The sequence below is a fragment of the Perognathus longimembris genome, chromosome 3, assembly GCF_023159225.1.
Source record: "Perognathus longimembris pacificus isolate PPM17 chromosome 3, ASM2315922v1, whole genome shotgun sequence".
NCBI lineage: Eukaryota > Metazoa > Chordata > Mammalia > Rodentia > Heteromyidae > Perognathus > Perognathus longimembris.
Genome location: NC_063163.1, coordinates 76,371,964 through 76,392,263, shown reverse-complemented (window position 1 = coordinate 76,392,263; position 20,300 = coordinate 76,371,964). Strand labels below are relative to the sequence as shown.

General features: G+C 52.8%; 1 protein-coding gene across 5 annotated transcripts in view; it reads right to left on the bottom strand.

The window, feature by feature from the left end:
* The window catches only part of Mau2 (MAU2 sister chromatid cohesion factor), a 41,844-nt gene that overhangs the window by 20,640 nt on the left and 904 nt on the right, over nucleotides 1–20,300 (bottom strand). Inside the window, exons 2-19 of one of the 5 annotated variants that reach the window (XR_007210432.1) lie at nucleotides 12,507–12,524; nucleotides 12,202–12,267; nucleotides 10,454–10,549; nucleotides 9,787–9,881; nucleotides 9,208–9,235; nucleotides 8,970–9,125; nucleotides 8,569–8,715; nucleotides 8,409–8,499; nucleotides 7,170–7,273; nucleotides 6,819–6,896; nucleotides 6,596–6,661; nucleotides 5,509–5,595; nucleotides 5,023–5,072; nucleotides 4,841–4,918; nucleotides 4,596–4,707; nucleotides 4,312–4,402; nucleotides 3,764–3,891; nucleotides 3,112–3,683 (exon numbers count right to left, since the gene is read on the bottom strand). Coding sequence is in view for 4 of the 5 variants with exons in the window: in XM_048342666.1 (XP_048198623.1) it covers nucleotides 3,609–3,683; nucleotides 3,764–3,891; nucleotides 4,312–4,402; nucleotides 4,596–4,707; nucleotides 4,841–4,918; nucleotides 5,023–5,072; nucleotides 5,509–5,595; nucleotides 6,596–6,661; nucleotides 6,819–6,896; nucleotides 7,170–7,273; nucleotides 8,409–8,499; nucleotides 8,569–8,715; nucleotides 8,970–9,125; nucleotides 9,208–9,235; nucleotides 9,787–9,881; nucleotides 10,454–10,549; nucleotides 12,202–12,267; nucleotides 12,507–12,524 (1,566 nt within the window). In the remaining variant the exon portion in view is untranslated. Of the gene's footprint in view, nucleotides 1–2,590; nucleotides 3,684–3,763; nucleotides 3,892–4,311; nucleotides 4,403–4,595; nucleotides 4,708–4,840; nucleotides 4,919–5,022; nucleotides 5,073–5,508; nucleotides 5,596–6,595; nucleotides 6,662–6,818; nucleotides 6,897–7,169; nucleotides 7,274–8,408; nucleotides 8,500–8,568; nucleotides 8,716–8,969; nucleotides 9,126–9,207; nucleotides 9,236–9,786; nucleotides 9,882–10,453; nucleotides 10,550–12,201; nucleotides 12,268–12,506; nucleotides 12,525–20,300 lie in introns of those variants that run through there. The other 4 variants (XM_048342666.1, XM_048342669.1, XM_048342667.1 and 1 more) reach the window with 4 other exon arrangements.

Below are 20,300 nucleotides of genomic sequence, written 5' to 3'. Positions count from 1 at the left end.
ACAGGGCTGGGTGCAAATTAGAAAAGACCAGATCAGGGTTTTTGGCTAGACCTTTTTTGTTTTTGTGTGAACTGGAGCTTGAACTCTGGGCCTTAGGCCCTTGCTCAAGGCTGGCACTGTGCCCATTGAGACACACCTCTGCTTCCAGCATTTTGGTGGTTAATTAGAAATAAGATTATTAGAGACTCCCTGGAAAGGGACGGGGACTGGCTTCAAACCACACCAAGATCTTCCGATCTCAGCCTGACAAAAGTTGCTAAGATTACAGGTGCAAGCCCCAGAGTCTCACTTAGAGCCACTGTAACTCCAGCCAGTATTTGCAGGCTGAGGGGTGAAGGAACAAGACCCCCAATTCCCCTTTGATCTTGTCTGCCTGGCATGGTCCATATAAACAAGGGCCAGCCCCACAGAGGTCTGAGGTTGGGTGACAGGGTGTTGAGATGAAGCGGGGCAGGCTCCACAGAGAACAGACTGTGACAGACCCAGCCATGACCAGCACTGTGGAAACAACTCTCAAATTCATGCTTTGAGTGGTGCTAGGGTGCCTCCTCAGGGCTCAGGTGTGGAAAGTTAATCCCCACTGCAAGTGATGAGTGTGGGAAGTTAATTGGACTATGATGTTTACAGGGGGCCTTGGAGAGGTAGGATTGAAGATGATCAAGATAGAGACCTCCATGAATGAACAATGGTTTTGTCAGTTGTAGGATTTTAACTCAGGGCTGGGTGATACCCTGAGCTCTTTTGCTCATAGCTAGCGACTACAACTTTAAGCCACAATGCCACTTCCAATTTTCTGGCGATTAATTGGAGAAGAGTCTCATATATTCTATCTTGCCCTGGCTAGCTTTGAACTATGATCCTCCCATCTCAGGATAGTTAGGATTATAGGTGGGAGCCACCAGTGCTTGGCTTTATCTCTTTTTGCCAGTCCTGGGCCTTGGACTCAGGGCCTGAGCACTGTCCCTGGCTTCTTTTTGCTCAAGGCTAGCACTCTACCATTTGAGCCACAGCACCACTTCTGGCCATTTTCTATATATGTGGTGCTGGGGAATCGAACCCAGGGCTTCATGTACACAAACGAGGCAAGCACTCTTGCCATTAGGCCGTATTCCCAGTCCCAGCTTTGTCTCTTTTTGATGGCAGTACTGGGGCTTGAACTTAAGGCCTAGGCACATCTGCTGTGCTTTTTTGCTCAAAGTTGGTATTCTACCACTTGAGTCACATCTCCACTTCTGGCTTTTTCTGTTTATGTGGTACTGAGGAACTGAATCCAGGCTTCGTGCAAGCTAGGCAAGCACTCTACCACTAAGCCACATTCCCAGTCACAAATTTTTTTTTTGCCAATCCTAGGGTTTAAGCACTGTCCCCTGGCTTCTTTTTGCTTAAGGCTGGCACTTGCATAGCGCCACTTCCAGCTTTTTCTGTATATGTGGTGCTGACAATTGAACCCAGGGCTTCATACATGCCAGGCAAGCATTCTACCACTAGGGCACATTCACAGCCTCCCAAGTATTACTTTTACAGAACACTGGGGTCCCACAGCTATAATCCCGGCTACTCAGGAGGCTGAGATCTAAGGATCATTTGGAAGCCAAACAAGGCAGAAAAGGTTTGCCTTAGCTCCAGTTAACCTAAAAAAGCCGGAAACTGGGGCTGGGAATATGGCCTAGTGGCAAGAGTGCTTGCCTTGTATACATGAAGCCCTAGGTTCGATTCCTCAGCACCACATGTACAGAAAAGGCCAGAGGGGTGCTGTGGTTCAAGTTGGCAGAGTGCTAGCCTTGAGCAAAAAGAAGCCAGGGACAGTGCTCAGCCCTGAGTTCAAGCCCCAGGACTGGCCAAAAAAAAAAAAAAAAAAAAGGCAGGAAACCATGGCTCAAGTGGTAGAATGCTACCCAGGAAGCATGATTCTCAGCCACAGTCCCATTGTAGGCTGTTGCCTTCCAGGGGCCCTGGATGCATCCTTTTGAGGATGTCTATGGAGTAGCTGAGGGAATAGCAGAACCCAGGGAGCTCACCCTATTGTGATCTGGCCAGGCCAAACCGGGTGGACATGGTCCCGACTACCTAGCACTTGCTGGCTCACCATGCCCCCTGCTGGCCAAGGTTGGAGGAAGGAGCCAAGGACCTAGGGGCACACTGGGACACACTGGGAAAAGGGTGGATGGGATGAAGAGTGATGATACAATTCCAGGTCATAACAGTTGGAATTTAACACTTGAGGGCAGTGTTTGTGCTGGGACTTCCCCAGGAGCAGCATGAGGGCACCTAGAATTTTCTGGACCACAAATGATGAGTGGCATTGAGAGCCAAGGACAGGAGTGTGACAGTGGTGGAGCACAGCCCTGGCCTGCTGCACTCGGGGTGGGGCAGGGAAGTGGTCACCCATCAGCCCTCCACTAAGTCATGCCTGTGACCATGTCCTGCTTGAAAAGTGACATGGGCAGGTCACCCACTAGGAGGGTTATTTTCAAAGTCAAAGCAAGGAAAAACAACCACTGCTGCCACCCTGCGATGGGCTTGAACCCACGTGGGCTTCAGTGTGCCCCCCACAGTGTGACTTCCAGAACACTCAGAGGAAAGGAGACGCTGAGCAGTGAACCTTTTCATTGTGACAGGATCGTAAATTCATACACACAGGAGAGAGATGGTGACTGCTACAGGCACGTGAACATCAGGACAGATGTTAGGGTTGGAGGCTCTTGTTCAACTGCTCTACAATAAAATGCCCATAAGCGGAAGTCTTAAATAAATAGGAGAGCGAAGACATGATGTGAGACATGATTGGGGTGACTGCAGTTCTGGGGCAGTTCTGGGGTTTCTGCCAAGCTCCAAGGACCAGTGCTGCACCCTGTCCTGCACCGTCCTATTCCCTGAGGGCAGGGCCAGGCTCTTCTGGGGTGGTGAGGGGACCACCAGCCCTGTTGCCCCCACTACTGTTCCAGTCCCAGTGTGGCGCTGGCTGCAAGCAATGGCCCAGGCCCAGCCTGGCCTGAATGGTGGTGGCTGTTCTGTGCCACCAGTGTCCCCCAGCGAGACCCCAACATTGCTTACTATGCAAGGGTGATAGGATCTGGGTTCCACCCCAGGCCTTGCCCAGCTGGGCACCACGCTGCACCGGGGAGGTCACCATGTGGCACCTCGGGTGACCCACACAAAGGGCAGCACCAGTGAGGGTCCTGGCAGGTCCTGCTCAGAGCCCTGGTGGGGTCAACAAGCAGCCTCCTCCAGGGGTCCTCCAGGCGTCCTCTGCAGCAAGGGCTGCTGGGGGGAAGTATGGGGCTCAGATCTTGTGGTGATGTTGTACACCTTGAGCCAGGTGAAGTCTGAACCGTGCCTAGGACCGTGTGAGGACATGGCCCAGTGACACAGCAGCCTCCTGGTCTCCAGGTCCTGGCAGAGAGGAAGGTGGGCAGAGGGCATGGCTACGGCAGCCATGGCTTCTTTCTCTGAACTTGGTTCAGAAGCCACCAGGAACATGGTGTGGTGGGTGCAGGCACATGGCAGGTGGTATGGTCACAAATGCTGCTGGAGCAGCACCCAGGGCACCCAGAAGTCACTGGACAGGCCCACGACTGCCCTCAAGGGCGGCAGGCAGGGCAGACGGCTCACAGGAGGCTGGCCAGGCTGGTGTTGGGACCGTTCTGGGCCTGGAACTGCACAGGGGGTGGGCCATCTGTCCACTGTGGGAGAACAACAGGTGAGGTGGGGCCCCCAGGTCCCCTGGGCCCCCCACAGGCAGGGTACTGGCAGAGGGGCGCACCGTGATGAGGTTGTGCTCCGGAAGACTGCAGGCCTCGATGTGGTCCTGAAGCAGCTGCTGAGAGAAGTTCTGGTGCATCTGTGCGGCCTCGTGGGCGTCCATGGCATTCCCGCATGCCTTGTTCAGGTCTGGGGGGGCATGCACCATGTCTACATGCACACCCCTCTGTGTTGGTTCTGGGGCTGGAACTCAGGGTCTCATTCTCCTGCTTTGCTTTCTCGCTTAAGGATAATGCTCTTCCTTTTGAGTCACACCTCCACATCCAGCTTTCCGCTGGTTAAGTGGAGATGTGTCTCCCCACCAGCCTCCCTCTTGTGGGGCAAACGAGGGCTCCAACACTGGGCACATAGAGCCCCTGGAGGGGGGCACCTAGCCCTGCCTGCGAGCTCCTGCAGGCCCCCAGCCTCTTCCTCAGGCTAAGTCCTGATCTGCAGCTAATGGACACCCACAGATGCCATCCTGCATGCAGGGCCCTGAGGCTGAGTGCCCCATACACTGTGCCCTTGCATGACACTGGGCAGCCCGAGCATGGGAAGGCGCACACTGACCTCTCAGCAAGGCAGATGACCACAGCTGCACTGACATGTCCGGGATCTTGCTGGCCAGCTGCATGGCGGGCACCACCATGTTGTTACTCTCCTGCCAACCACAGCAGCCCAGACACTGAGGGGCTGGCGGCAGGGGCCCTGCACCCACCAGGGACAAGCTGTCTGCATGGCTGCTCGGGGGCAGTCACAAGCCCAGATTCTAAGGGGAAACTCTCCCACACAAGTGGGTTTTGAGAGGCTGAGAGTATAGAGGGCATCTGTGCCCTGGCCTGGTGGGTGCTCACCCTGTGGTTGCCTAGCACATAGAAGATGTGGCCAAGGAGCACAAGCGAGCAGGCTGTAAGGCGGTTCAGATCCTCTGCGTTGGACATCTTCAGAGTCTCCCGTAGAAACCGCCTAGCAGGAGAGGGATGTGGCCAAGCTCAGGGAAGGGGCAGTGTGTACTGAGGACACACACAGCCCTTCCATGCCCCAGTGTGACCCCCCCCCCACCTCCGCTCCCACATGTGCCCTCTGTGTCTGCACTCACTTGGCCTCGTTGTAGCGGCCCTGGAAGAAGGAGAAGAGGCCACGCACATAGAAGGCTGCTGCACGCAGGCAGTGCGAACTGGGGGACAGAGTGACATGGGGTGGTGTCCTAAAGAGCCACTGGACAGCAAGGTGGCTTGTGCAGGGGGCAGTCAGGGTCCCCCAGGGCCCAGGGCTGCTCACCTCACAGGAAAGCTGTGGTCAGGGTTTATCCTCTCCAGCAGGCTGTACAGCTAGAGGCGGAAAGCAGAGTCAGAGCAGTCGCCTTTCATGGGACAAGAGTGGACCCAGCACAGGCTCTGGAGACAGCAGCGCTGCCCAGACTTCAACTGTGGGTGCAGGGCCCATGGCCCAGTTTGAGTGGCAGAAATCAGGCCCTCTGTCCTCCTTGGTGACAGCCCAACCACACCCCAGATGCCCTACCAGCCAGCCCTGAGGTCAACACTCCAAATCCTAGAATCCAGGGGGTCACCACATCACCGGGAGAGGACACTAAGGCTTCGGGGAACCCACACTGGGCATCCTGCCACTGCCTGCTGGCCCCGGGTTGGCGTAAGCACCACCTAGGGGATGGACAAGGGCAGCCTGGGGCTTTGCTCGCCCTTCCATGCGTGAACAATGCCCGGCCTCAGTGAGGGGAAGAAGGCAGACACAAAGCATGGCACCTACTACCTCTTGGTGTCTATTTCCTTCCCGAATGTACACGCTGGCCAGGTTGGTCACGATGAAGGCCCATAACTCTTGGTGGTTGGTGAGCTGGAACGGGAAGAGGGGATGGACATTGGGGAACTGGAGCAGATGGGGGCTGCACCAGACTTACTTCAAACACCCCTAACTCAGGATGTCACACAAGGGCCGGGCACATAAGAAAAGCAGAGGTGCAGTACCTGCCCCCTCAGACCTGGGGGCAGTGTTGGCTCAAAAGAGCCAGGCTAGATGCCACAGGAGCTGCCTATGACTGGGCGGGTGAACGGAAGTCCCTGAAGGCAGCCTCTGGGGTTTTTCTGCAGTGCTGGGAGTGGAACTCAAGAGTTACCTGCATGCTTGGTCCACCCCAGCCCTTTTAGGGAACAAGATGGGTGGAAGGACAGATCAAAGCAAACCATGCCCTGCCTGCAGAGCCCTGGTGCCCAGGGAGACCCAGGTGTCCTCAGGACCTGAGATGCACCAACACCAGAGACCCAGTAATGGGAGTACAGTTGCTACCTGTCCCAGGGGGAGGCACTCGTGGCACGTGGCTTTGGTGCTCTGACAATGGACCATCTGCTAGCTAGCAGTGGCCAGTTTTGGGAAGTATAATGGGAGGGAAGGGTGATAGTGGCCAGGAAACAAGGGCAGGGGCAGGGCCAAAACCAGGCCAGCCCTTCCAGCTCACTGTGTCTACACCGCAGGGCCAAGGGAGGCTCACCAGAAAGGGAGCCTCTGATCTCACTCAAATGCCACCCTCTCAGGAGAAAGGTGTCAACAGCCAGGAGGGGGGCACGGAAGCCAAAGTGAGACCCCTGTTGGTTCTGATGCAAGGCAGGCAGGGCTGAGGTGCCAGCCAGGAGCCTGGGCGATGACACACCAGAGGGTACCTCCTCCCCAACCCATGCCCCAAATGGAGTGAACACAGACCTGGCCTTCCACTTGTCCTTGCCATGCACCTGGGGGACTGGAAGGCCAGAGCCCAGGGTCTGTCCTCATGCTACAGAATGGCGCCATGTCATGTGTCCCAACTGCTGACCCCAGCCCAGTCCCACAGGGCCCAGCTTACCCTAAGGGCGGTGGTGAACTGGGCTTCTGCATTGTCCATGCAGTTGACGGAGACGCAGTATAGGCCCTACAAGGACAAGGCAACATGAGGGGCCCAAGCATGGTGTTGCAGGGTCAGCTCCAGGACAAAGACACCTTCCCAGACCCCAGTGCACAGCTTGCTGCAGACCCCTAGATGCTGGCCAGGGACTGGTGCTGGGAGCCCTTCCCGCCTGGTAGCTCACCAACAGCGTGTGCAGCTGTGCCGCATGGTTGGAGAAGAGCCGGGGTGACTGCTGGCACAGCTGACAGACCTGGGAGATCTGCAGGGGAAGGGGACAGGCAAGGTCAAGACCCTGGACTGGGGAGCCCCACCCCACAGCAGGTGGCTTGTCATTCCACCGCTCTGCCCAGCCAGAGCCCTAGTGGAGCTCCCTGTGGACAATGACTCTTGCCTGGACCAGACAAGACTCCTCTGCTCCCTCCCACCCACCACAGGCTCAGAACCCTGGAAAGCAAAGGGCCCAGCCAGCTGAGGTCATGGGAGGGATGAGAGGCCTGCTCCTTGCAGCCGTGCCTGTGAGTCCTGGGCTCACCTCCTGCAGCGCAGTGGCCTTGTGGCCCGTGACAAGCCGGCACATGATGATGTGCTCCAGGAGGATCACTTGGAACGAGGACAGGATTGGGCTGCAGTCAAGCACTGTGGGCAAGTCACAAGTGAGCACAGGGCTGGCCCTGGAGGGACCTCCTACCCAGGACAGGCTAGATTACAAGCATGGGTGAATGGGGGATGGGGGGGCGGGGGAAGAGAGACTGCTGGCAGGGTGCTCAGGGGAAGAACATGTGCTGGACATGCAGGGTGCTGGGCTGGAGCTCCAGTAGCAAAAGAGAAAAACAAAGTGGCAACTTTGAGCTGGGCCTATTTGACACCTTTAACATCCCAGCTACACAGGAGGTGGGGGGCAGGATTCCTTGGGCTCCTGAGTGCAAGACCAGCCTAGATAAATGTGCAGATCCTGATTTAAAAACAAATACCTGCTGAGCACAGGTGGCTGCGCCTGTAATTTCCCAGCTACTCAGGAGACTGAAAAGTGAGGATGGAGGCTGGGAATCAGCCTGGGCAGAAAAATCCCTTTAATTAACCAACAAAGAGCTGGAAAAAGCGGGGCATAAATGGCTCACACCTGTAATCTTAGCTACACAGGAGGCAGAGACCTGAAGATTGTGGTTTGAAGCCAGCCCAGGCAAAATAGTCCCAGTGAGACTCTCATCTTAAATTAAGAACTAAAAAGCTGGAAATTGAGCTGTCACTCAAAGAAGTAGAGCACTGGGGCTGGGAATATGGCCTAGTGGCAAGTAGTGCTTGCCTTATATACATGAAGCCCTGGGTTTGATTCCTCAGCACCACATATATAGAAAATGGCCGGAAGTGGTGCTGTGGCTCAAGTGAAAGAGTGCTAGCCTTGAGCAAAAAGAAGCCAGGGACAGTGCTCAGGCCCTGAGTTCCAGCTGCGACTGGCAAAAAAAAAAAAAAAAAGGAAGCACGTGTGAGCAATGGCTTCTCCAAGTGGAGGGGGCTGCTACGCACCATGTCTGACGGGGCCTCGGGCAGCAGGGCCTGGGCCATTCTGGTCACTTCCCCACAGTCGCACACCCAGGGCCAGGGATGGGAGGACAGATCTCTAGGGACTCAGAGGGCTCTGGGGTTCCCAAGTGCACCAACCAGTCAAGCAAGAAGGACCTGCTGCAGACTGCCAGGACTTCCCCACGGGCCACCATCAGCAGGAGCACAGTCTGCTCCGCCCTGGGGAAGCAGAGGCATGGCCCACACTCACTCTTGAGCTTCTCCAGCTGCATGAGGGCCTTGTCTGTGTACTTCTGCGCCTTCTCAAGGTAGCCAGCCTGCATGGAGTGCATCACTGTCACCTGGCCAGGAGATGGGTGTAGTCAGTGGGGCTCTCCCTCAGACCCCACCTGGGGGCTGCCTGGACTCACCAAGTAGACGAGCACGCACATGTGCTCCTTGGGCAGCCAGTGGAAGAGGTCGGCAGGATTGCTGGGCAAGATCTCATCATCGTGCAGTGTAGAGATGGTCTGGATGCACTGCTGCAGCTGCTTCAGGCAGGGCTTCACACTCTTCACCTGCAGGAGGGCACAAAACCCTGGCCACCTGGCCCCACCCCTCACCCAGGCCCCACCCCTCACCCAGGCCCCACCCCTCTCCAAGTTCTGCCCTGTCGAGTCTAGGAGAGGCCAGCACTGGTCCAGAACTACTTGGCCTCCCCTCAAGTCTAGCTGAAGAACACACAAAGAAGCGGGCAGCTGTCAGAGGAGGTGGCCTGTGGGCAGGGCCTTGATAGGTCAGGGGTATGATATGGAGAGGGCTTGCCACACACCTGCCCGGCGTCCAGGTAGTGGGTGACCTGCAGCACCAGGAAGAAGACTCGCAGCGACTCCTTCTGAATGGGGTTTCCCTGCCAGTTCTCCACGATTTGCCCACACAGTGTCAGCAGCGGATGCACCTCCTGCAGCTTGCGCTCCATCAGCAGCAGCTGGGGAGAAAAGTGGGGAGGGCAGGGCTAGAGACTCTTCTGCAGCCCCTCTGCACCCCAAGACCCACCCAGCTGCACTCACCATCCCCTTGCTGAGCAGGAACAGAGCCCTGAAACAGACAAAGAGGGGAGTCAGGTCTGCTGAGACACGTGCAGCCAGGGGGCAGATGACATGCAAACCCATAGCCACACTTGTCTTACTTATGGCACCGCTGTAGTCTGTCCTGTGTTTTTGCTGTTTTGAGACCCAGGCTGGCCTAGAACTCACAATCCCCCTGTCTCCTGAGTGCTGGCATCTTCACACCAAGCTAAACCATTCCAAGGCTTAGAAGGTCACATTCCACTGGGACAGAAGATGCTTGCCCCATTAGTACCTGGTGCCCTCAGCCGAGGGCCTGGGGTCAGGTTATACAGCATGTGGCAGGCTCCAAATGCCTTATCACCCTGTCCTCTCAGGATCTGTTGAGGGTTGACACCTGCACCCCTTTATCCCACAGTTTGGGCATGTCTGCTTCTGGCATCCCCCACCCCACCCACCAAGCCCCCCAGCTCACCCATGGCTTTATGAAGCTTGAACAGGCCCTTGTGGAGGCCTGAGTCTATACCCAGTACACCCCTGTACTAAGCCACTGTTGCTGCCAGGGTCTGCGCAAACACCCACCGTGTATATTCGGATCCCACCACACGGGCATACTCGGCCCCCACACCCAGGAGATCGCAGGCCGACACCAGGTCCTTTTCAAGTGTGTGCAGTTGCTGAAAAGGGAGCAATGACTGTAGTCCCAAAGCCATGTACCCATAGAGCCTGACCTTGCTGCCCTGTGGAATCCCCCAGCCACACCACCGCCACTGTGCTGCTCTGGGCAGGGCAGGCCCTGCAGCATCTGCAGAATTCTTCTGAAGGCTACCAGACTCGAGAGTGACAGCTAGGGGCTGGAAATATGGTCTAGTGGCAAGAATGCTTGCCTCGTATACATGAAGCCCTAGGTTTGATTCCTCAGCACCACATATATAGAAAAGGCCAGAAGTGGCGCTGTGGCTCAAGTGGTAGAGTGCTAGCCTTGAGCAAAAAGAAGCCAGGACAGTGCTCAGGCCCTGAGTTTAGCCCCAGGACTGGCCAAAAAGAAAAAAAAAAACAAACAGAGTGACAGCTAAAGGGGCGCAGACAGTCCTTAGGGACCATGGCACACTCTCCCACCCACTCCCTGGAGCAAAGCCCCGGGCAGGGCTGCTGTTGGGGACGAGGCTTCAGGCTACCCGCAGGTGTTTCTCTACCACTTGGCTGTGGCAGCTCGAGGGGGCCCCACAGCTTTGGCCACAGTACTCACAGCAAGCTGGAAGAGCAAGCGGCAGTGCCAATAGGGAGTTTGCTGAGAGATCTGGATTGCTTTCCGCAGTAGCGGTTTTGCCGCATCCACAGAATTCTGGAAGGAAACAGTCACATTCAAGGAGGAAAAACAACCAACAATCAAGCTGTTCAGACACTGTTCCTGTATACCACATGTAGTGTTTCACATGCCCACTTATTTATTAAAAGGAAATAAAATGAGGCTGAGATCCAAAGGATCACTGTTCTAGGCCAGACAAGACAGAAAAGTTCATGAGAACAGAAAAAGCTGGCATGTTGATGCATGCCTATCATTGCAGCTATGGTGGGAAATGTAGATAGGGGAGGCATGGTTCAGGTGGAACATAACAAAAAGTTCAGTCCAACCAGGCACTGGTGGTGGCTCACAACTATAATCCTAGCTACTCAGGAGGCTGAGATCTGAGGATTGAGGGTCAAAGCCAGCCAGAGCAGGAAAGTTCAAAGCCAGCTGGGATAGGGCAGGAAAAGTCAGGACAGGGCAGAAAAGTCCTTGAGACTCCTATCTCCATTAAGAAAACCAGAAGTGGCACTGTGGCTCATGTGATCGAGCCCTAGCCTTGAGCTGAAGAGCTTAGGGACAGCATCCAAGCCCAGTTCAAGCTCCAGGACAGACCAAAAAAAGAAAGAAAAGAAAAGAAAAAAAAAAGGAAGTAGTGCCATAGCTCAAGTGGTAGATAGCCTTGAGCACAAAAGGCTCAGGGTCAGTATCCAGGCCAGGCCCCCAGTATAAATATGGGAGAAAAAAAAAGTTGAGCCCTTCTCTCAAAAATAACCAGGGGGTAGGGGGGAAGGGTAGAGAGAGAGAGAGAGAAACTAAGTATACACATATATAGACATATATATGTGTGTGTGTGTGTATATATATGTCTTTGTCAGGTGGGGGGCTTAAACTCTGGGCCTGAGTGCTGTCCCTGAGCTCCTTAGCTCAAGCCTAGTGTTCTACTACTTGAGCCACACCACCACTTCCGATTTTCTGGTGGTTAAATGAAGTCTTTGAATCAGAATTCTCAGATCTCAGTCCTCTGAGTAGCTAGGATTATTGGCGTGAGCCACCAGGGCTCAGCAGAACTAAGTTATTTATTGGACTGCTGGGAAGCTTTCATACCACTTCCATGGGCAAGCAAACCTAGAGAGCTTAAGGCCCCTAGGTTGAAGCAAGCTCTGGTACAAAAAAAAAACCCAAAAAGTTTCTTCCAAGTAACCCAAAGTAGCTTCAGTACAAAATTCCAGCTGCCAGCTTCCGTGTGGTTCAGTGACCATGGGTACAAAACCCATGCTACCATCTCCTGTACTTTTTCCTTTTTTTTGGCAGGTTCTTACTGTGCAGCCCTAGGCTGGCCTGGAACTGTGCTCCTCAGCTCCTGCCCCTGGGGCACTGGGCTCTCAGGATTACTCACCCAAAGCCAAGGGTAGGAGGCAGGAAAGTAGTCAGCTCCCAGGCAAACCCTGGGGCTGGGGCGTGGCATGGTGGCCCTGGGGGCTCTACTGCATCTGTGTTAGCCACCCACCCGACCCTCCCCCTATACATAAATAAACCATGCTCAGAGAGGGCATGTGGTGCCACGCCCAGACTGGGCCATCCATTTCACACAGGACCTCCAGTACCTGCAGGCCTGGGTGTAGAGTCCCAGACCCACTGGAACCCTTCCAGCTCCAGCAGGCTCCTGTGTCCCCTGGCCTGGTGACAGGAGCCCTGGCTGCACTTACCTCCTGACAATACAGCTCTGACAGCAGACTTGCCGCTTCAAATTTGACGTCTTCGAACTGTGGGATCTGGGGCAGTGGGTTAAGGAAACCGAGCTACGATGCCCTGGGACCTGGGGTGGATGGGTACAGGGAAGGGGGTGGCCTGGGGGTTCTCCACGTGGCCTAGGAGGGGCAGGGCGGCAGAAAGTGGGATGCAAGTTTTTAACCCCTTCTTTGTAGTCAAATAGGAAGCAACAGAACAGGGCTGGGGTGCAGCTCAGGCTGGGCAAGAGTGCCTGAGTACGGGCAGGACTTGGAAAGGATACTTGCTGGGATATCAGCCACTGCAAGAGAAGGAAGGGAAGGGATTAGCTCTGGCTGCCCCCCATCCCAGGTGGCTCCAAAGGTAAGCTTGGCTCCCGGGGAACAGGCACGGGGCTTCAGGGTGCTCCCCTTGAGGGACTGACATGAGGGGATGATCAGAAAAAGTGCCCAGAGACCATGGGGAGTTCAGAGGCCCCACACTTCCAGCTGGAGGGTAGCTGCATCCCTGAGGAAGAGGAAGAAGGGAGGAAGAGGCTGTCGGGGACAGCAAGTGCTCCCTGAGGACAGGTGCCAGAGACATGCAGCCCACTACTCCTCCCTGCAAAGGTCCCTAACAGGGTGAGTACACAGTGTCCCCCAAAGGCTCATGTGTGCACACTTATCCTGCACCTGGTGGTGGTGGTGTTTGGGAGGTTCTGGAAACTTCAGGAGAGAGCAAAGTGCTGGGATGGATCCTTGAGGGCTCCTTTCCACCCCCTCTGCTCCCATCCATCCACCTACTCCCAGAGACAAGACCCAAGGAGCCACACTGCCTTCTAATGCCATCCCTGCCTCCCGTGGCTGTCTGCTATTCTGTAACTAATACAGTAGAGCCTGGCACCTGCCAGGACCTGAGGAGGCTGGTGAAGTGATGAGACCCCAACACTGGTCCTCACCCTTCCTGCAGGCTGGCACGCCATGAGGGGCCACACAAGGCTGGGCCTTGCCTTGAAGTGCTTGAGTGGGAAGGGGGTAGTAGTGATATAAGGCCGAGCAGGAGGTGCCAGGGTGGAGATAGCTGGCAAGAATAGCACCACACCAGTGGAACCTGGTGGCTGATGGGCTCTATCCACTCACATCACAGTAATGGCTATGGAGACTGATTTGATCAGAGGTGAAAAAAAATGAGGGACTGATTATATTAGACTCCTTAGCAGGATGTTCAAGCCTCTAATCTCAGCTCTATGGGAGATCAAAAGAATGGAGTTTGAGGCCAGCAAAGAAAACAGATTAAGACCTCTATTTCAATCAACAAATGAAGCACTGTGGTGTGCCTAGGACCCAAACAGGAGAACGGATCATGGCTGAGGCTGGCCCCAGTGGCAGAGTACCTACCATCCGGCAAGCTCAAGGTCCTGAGATAAATTCCTGAATGACTTAAAAAAAAAAAAAATACAGCAGGGCTGGGACTATGGCCTAGTGGTAAAGTGCTCGTCTCGTATACATGAAGCCCTGGGTTCGATTCCTCAGCACCACATATATAGAAAAAGCCGGAAGTGGCACTGTGGCTCAAGTGGCAGAGTGCTAGCTAGCCTTGACCAAAAAGAAGCCAGAGACAGTGCTCAGACCCTGAGTTCAAGCCCCAGGACTGGCAAAAAAAAAACAAAACCAAACAAAAAGTACAGCAACAAGTGCACTGAGGGAGGACACAATGAGTCTGCAAGTGACTGGGTGGGACCCTTGGAACTGGAAATGACTCTGGGCTGAGGGTAATCAGTGAAGAATGCCTGGGGATATCACAGAAGGGTACACCATGCAGAGGCGGGGCAAATAAGTTCCAGACCAGCCTGGAGAGAGACCTGTCTCAAAAATTCCTAACCAGGCTTATACCTATATCCCTTACACCGATAATCCTATATACTTAACAGCCTGAAATATAGGACCACAGTTTAAAGGAAGTGAGGCTCTGATCCCAACTAACTCTCAAAAAGCCAAAACTGGGCCAGGCACTGATGCTCATGCCTATAATCTTAGCTACTCAAAGAGGCTGAGATCTGAACATCACAGTTTGAAGCCAGCCCAGGCAGAAAAGTCCATGAGACTTTTATCTCCAATAAACTTCTCAGAAAAAGCCACAAATTGCACTGTGGCTCAAGTGGTAGAGGGCTAGCCTTGAGCACAAAGATGGTCAGGGACAGTGCCTAGGCCTTGAGTTTAAGCCCTAGGACCAGCACACACAGGAGTTATCACTGGAAGAATGCGTGGCTGAAAGGGTAAAGTACTAGCCATGAACAATAAAGCCAATTGAGAGAATAAGTCCTGAGATCAAGTCCCAATGATAGCACAAAACAAAAAATCCAAACCTAACCAAGACAAAGAAGGCAGAATGGAAGCTTCCTGAGACAAGTGCCCACAAGACACAGGTGGGCCAGGAGAGGGCACCATGGGACAGCAAGATCAAGCTAACTACAGGAGCCTGATGGGAAGGCGGGAGGCCAGGTGTCAGCCTTCCTTGTGCCCTGCTCAGGGCTCTTTGCGGCAAGGACATTGCACACTGAAGTATTGTCCCAAAGACGAGGCTCCCCTGAGGGAGGCTGTGCATGGAGCCTGTGTGTGGTACGAGGGGCTGCAGTCTGTCTATAGGGGTGGGAGACTATACAGAGGCCACTCCAGTCTAATGCTAGGTCAGCAAGAAAAGCTACAGATGGCACCAATCAGGAGCTGGCCAGCCACAGGGGAAAGTGGACACTGGAGGGAGAAGACTGGGATAAAAAGTGGCTAGAGCCAGGTGGGACCCACCCAAGGCTGAGGTGTGTGACTTAGTTCCCACATTGACAGTACACAAGAATGGAGGGTTATCTGACTCCCCAGGATGCACCTCATTCCACTACAAAGGGCTGACACAGCAGTGCCCTGTCATATAAACAGGAACCATACCTATTCTATAACAAGCGCAGTTCATCTGTCATGGGGAAAGAAGGCTTCCTTTCGTGCAAATGACCCCATACCTGTGACACACAAAGCCCCAGTCTCCAAGCAGGGCTGATGCCTCCCAGTTGCAAACATTAACAGCTCCTCATGGATACATCTGCCCCAGGAGCACTTGGCTGTGCCCTGCACCAACATAGTCCTGGAGTCGCATCTTTGTAAGATTTTGTATGTGTGCCAGTCCCAGGGCTTGAACTCAGGGCCTTGTCCCTGAGCTTTTGTGCTCAAGGCTGGGACACTTGGGCCATAACCAGTTGAGCCACAGCCATCACTTCCAGTTTTCTGGTGGTTCACTGGAGATCAGAGTCTCATGGACTTTCCTACCTGGCTGGCTTTGAACCATAATCCTCTGATCTCAGCCTCCTGAACAGCTGCCTGGCTAAGATTTTTAACATAAACTTGGCTATAATTTGTTGCTTTTTTTTGGGGGGGGGGGGGAGGCGGGGCGCCAGTCCTGGGCCTTGGACTCAGGGCCTGAGCACTGTCCCTGGCTTCTTTTTGCTCAAGGCTAGCACTCTGCCACTTGAGCCACAGTGCTACTTCTGGCCGTTTTCTATATATGTGGTGTTGGGGAATCAAACCCAGGGCTTCATGTATATGAGGCAAGCACTCTTGCCACTAGGCCATATTCCCAGCCTCTCAGCTATAATTTGGATCTGCAGTGTCCCAAAGACCTATACCACTAATAGGAGGTGCTAGGCCTGCAGGAGGTGAGGCCCAGTGGAAGTGGTCACTTGGCTTGCCTCTGAAGAGGACCTTGGCCTCTTCCTGGATACTTTGAACATGACCAGAAACCTCTATAGCCAGAAGCCAAATAAACCTTTCTTCTGAGTAAGCGACCACCTCAGGTGTCCTGTCACAATGACGCAAAGCTAACTCACACACTTAACTGGCAGTAACAGAGAAACCCAGAGTGCCCATCACATAAGTAATGTATGCAGGATACCCTAGAGGAGACTGCTACCTCACCTGTGATTTTCTTTACTTTTGTCATTTTGCAAAGTAAAAGGGAGAGATACAGGAGAAGCCTGTGGGGTTCCCTGGGACTCTCAGGTCAGCACAGCTGTGGTACTTCTACAGCTTGATGCCTGAGAGCAGGGAAAGGGGAGACAGGTAGGAATGGGGTTCACATGCCATGGAAATGTTTGATGACAGCTCAGCACAAGTTCTATTCCTGCCAGTGGGCACGGATCCAGCAGCAACCACACTGCCATGCTCAGAAGCCGGAGTCACAGAGCCCTATCAGGTCGCAAAGCAAACACTTGTTCACTTTTTAGGAAATGGAGGCGGAGACTCTCTTCAATGAAGAATGTAAGCGGGGTGCAGTGGCTGCAACTGTAATCCCAGTGCTGGAGGCTGAGGTGGGAGGAGCTCAAGTTCCAAGCCAGCCTGGTCTGCATAGCAAATTCAAGTAATAGACTGAGATACAGTGAGACCAAAAAAAAAGCATCTGGAGATGCTTTCTAAGTCAGATGAGCAAAACCATCCTAATGAAATAGTTGACCAGTGAAGGCTCAGTGAAGCAAGCACTGTGTTCTGCGAGAGTAGGACACTAGTGGCCAGTACGGATGTCTGCCTGAATTATACTTCCAAAAAACGAACATTTACTCTTCTGTGGCTTTCTTTCTTTTTTGTGGTTCTGGGGTTCAAATTTTGGGCCTATGCACTATCTCTGAGTTTTGCTCAAAGCTGGCACTCTACCATTTGAGTCACAGTACCACTGGTATTTGAGTGGTTAACTGGAGTCTCTCAGGGACTTTTCTGCCCAGTCTGGCTTTAAACTGTGATTCTTAGATCTCAGCCTCCTGAGTAGCTAGGACTACAGGTGTAAGCCTGGCCTGAGAGACTCATATCCAATCAAACAGCAAAAAGCTAGAGGTATGAGCAAAGTAGTAGAGTGCCAGCCATGAAACCAGAAAAACCGAGTAAGAGCCTTAGTACTGGCACAAACAACCAATCAAGTTGGGGCTGGGAATGAGGCATATGTTTAGCATGTGCAAGGTCTGGGGTTCACACAGGAAGTAAACTTGAGAAGATGAAACGGAGGTATACACATACATACACAACATACATATACAACATTCCCACATCAGTCAAGTGCAGAAGCCATGGGGCCTGAGAGAAAAGATGGCTGAAAATGTGCACAGAAAGTGGGGTACCAGAAAAAATGGGGTGGCTAAGGAACACTAGCTGTCAAGACAGCAGAAATGGCCCTGCACATCCTCCAGCTGTAGGATTTTTGTGGGAGGGGAAAACACAAAAATACCCTAGCAAACAAAACCACAAGGCTTTGGGTATACAGTGTGCCCTCACTCTGGATCTGCAGACACCGGCCACTGGAGGCCAGTACCTGTGATGGCAAAAAGCTGGTGGAGGAAAGGCAAACAAACACCCCTGAGACTCTGACAAGAACTCTTCTTGGGTAAGAGCTGGTAAAACTGAAGAAGCAGATGGCTAGCTGTAGCATATACATTCCTTCTAAATAGCTTCCAAGCTGGGAAAGCAGAAATTCAGGCAAGAGAAAAGAACCAAACCATTGGCCTCATCCAGGGGGCTCTTGTTGCCACACCTCCGGTAGAAGCCTGAAACCTGATCTACAGACCATGTATTTCCCTGTTTGTTCACAGATCCCGAGTTACAATCCTACAATGGCTGGCACTCTACCTATGTAAGCCACAATTCCACTTCGGCTTTTTTTCTTTTGGTATTTAATGGGAGATAAGTTATAGATTTTCCTGCCTGGGCTTGCTTTGAATCACAATCTGAGATCTGAGATCTGAGATCTCAGCCTCCTGAGTTGCTACAATTACAGGCATGAGCCGCTGGCACCCTGCATACAAAGGTACATTTAAAGGCACTTCATCATCTTAAGGGTTTAGATTACAGGTACAAAGGATCTTAGAGAAATTTCAGGTACACTGACCCCCTGACGGGGAAGAAGAGGGGAAAGACAACAAAACTGGACACAGTGACTAGAAGCACTGTTAGAAAGCCAAGGAGGAGGAAGAAGAGGAAGAGGAGGAGGGACCCGTTGTGAACTAAGAGAGGGAGGGGCTGGGCATCAAGTTGGCAGCCTGGCACTTCCCTGCATCCAAGCCTCAGCTACCTTTTGGAGAGACTCTGCAACCAACTGCTGGTCTGGAAGCTTGGGTTTCCCCTGCAGCTGACCCTGTGTCCTGGGCAAGTCTCACCACCTTGCCCATTCAGTCAGGCCTCCTTGAATGTCAGTCTTACAAATAGAGTCACCCTTGCAACTGCTGCCTGAAACAGCTGTGCACCCAATGCCACCCCTTCTCTCAGGCTCCATTCCAGTTCTTACATCAAGGCCACCACATTTATTGTCCATCTCCCTCACCAAAACCTAAATATGCTGTGGGAGGGAGTGTTTAGTCATCACCCACCTCCAGAGCCTCAAAGGAGGCCTGGTACAAATACCTGTTGCATGAACGAAAACAACTTCACCAAAACTGTAAGGGTGCATTGTTCTGGCACAGAACCTGGTGATTATTATGAGTAGCTTTGAGCCCAGGTCTTCTATTTTGTTTTGATACACGGTCTCAGTATACAGCAGAGGGTTGGGCTTGAACTCAAAATCCTGCTGCCTCAGCATCCCCAATGCTAGCATTCTGGAAGTAAACCTCACCAGGCTCTAGTCCAGTTTTGTTAGAACTCACTATGTGGCTTAGGCAAATCTCTTCACCTCTCTGGGCCCATTATCACCTCACTCCTGAAACAAGGACATTGATCTAAAGTTCTTACTTTCTAGTCTGTGAAACAAACACTATTTTGTATGTCAGTCCTGGGACTCAAGGTCTTCGGAATGCCCCTGAGCTTTTCTGCTCAAGGATAGTGTCACAGCTCTACTTCTGGCTTTTTGGTGATTAATTACAGATAGGAATCTCAAGGACTTTCTGTCCAGGTTGGCTTTGAACCAAGTTCCGCAGATCTCAGCCTCCTGAGTATTTAGAATTACATGCACGAGCCATAGGTGTCTGGCCAAAGGTTGGGGTTGTTTTTTGTTTTTGTTTTTTTGGGGGGAATAATGGTTAATTCCCCCCCCAGGCCTGACACTTGAACTGAGGGCCTATGCACTGTCCCTGGCTTGTTTTTTGGGTTTTTTTTTTTTGCCAGTCCTGGAGCCTGGGCACTGTCCCAAGAGCTTCTTTTGCTCAAGGCTGGTGCTCTACCATTTGAGCCACAGTGCCATTTCTGCTTTTTCTGTTTATATGGTAATGAGGAATCAACTCTTACCACTAAGCCACATTCCCAGCTTAGACCATTTTTTTAAAAACTCAGGGTTTCATGCTTGCTAGGCAGGTGCTCTACCACTTGAACCATGCCTCTAATTCTTTATGCTTCATTTTTCAGACTGGGCCTTGCTTTTCTTGTTTGGGCTGACAGGACTGCAATCCTTCTATTTACATCTCCCCCATAACTGGGATGACAGGGGTGCAACACTCTCAACCACAAGCATTGTTCCTTGAGATGAGGTCTTGCTAACTAACATTTTGCCAGGGCTGGACCTACAATCCCCCAGAACTCTGCTTCCTGAGTCGCTAGGGATTCCAAGTGTGAGCCACTGCACCCAGCCCAAATGTCAACTCCTTGTTACTGACAACTTTGCTTTGGGACAGCACAGACTGACCTCAGACAACATATTAAAAGATCTGATTTAAGTCTTTTCAAGAAGTTTCTCCTTAAGCCAGGTATTGTTGGATAATGCTTGTAATTCCAGCTACTCAGAAGGCAGGGATAGGAGAACTGTTAGGGAACCCAGGTCTGGATGAGGTTCTACTGAAAACTTCTTTCATTAAAAGAGAACAATGGTGGAGTAACTCAAGTACTTGAAGTGCTGAGCTCCCAAAGCAAAAATTAAAAAACAACAAAAACAACTGTTTCTCCTTCAATCAGAACAGAGATAATAACAGGACACAGAGCCAAAGGGAGGCAGAGGCCTGACAGGAGCACAGAGTTCTATGAAAAGAAGTTCATGGCCAGAGAGTTTACCCCAGAGCAGAATGACAATCATGGATCCAAACACCATCTTTGAAGCATGGAAATGCTATCAGCTCCCACGCTGAGCAGTAGTTGGGGAGGAGTGGGGGGCT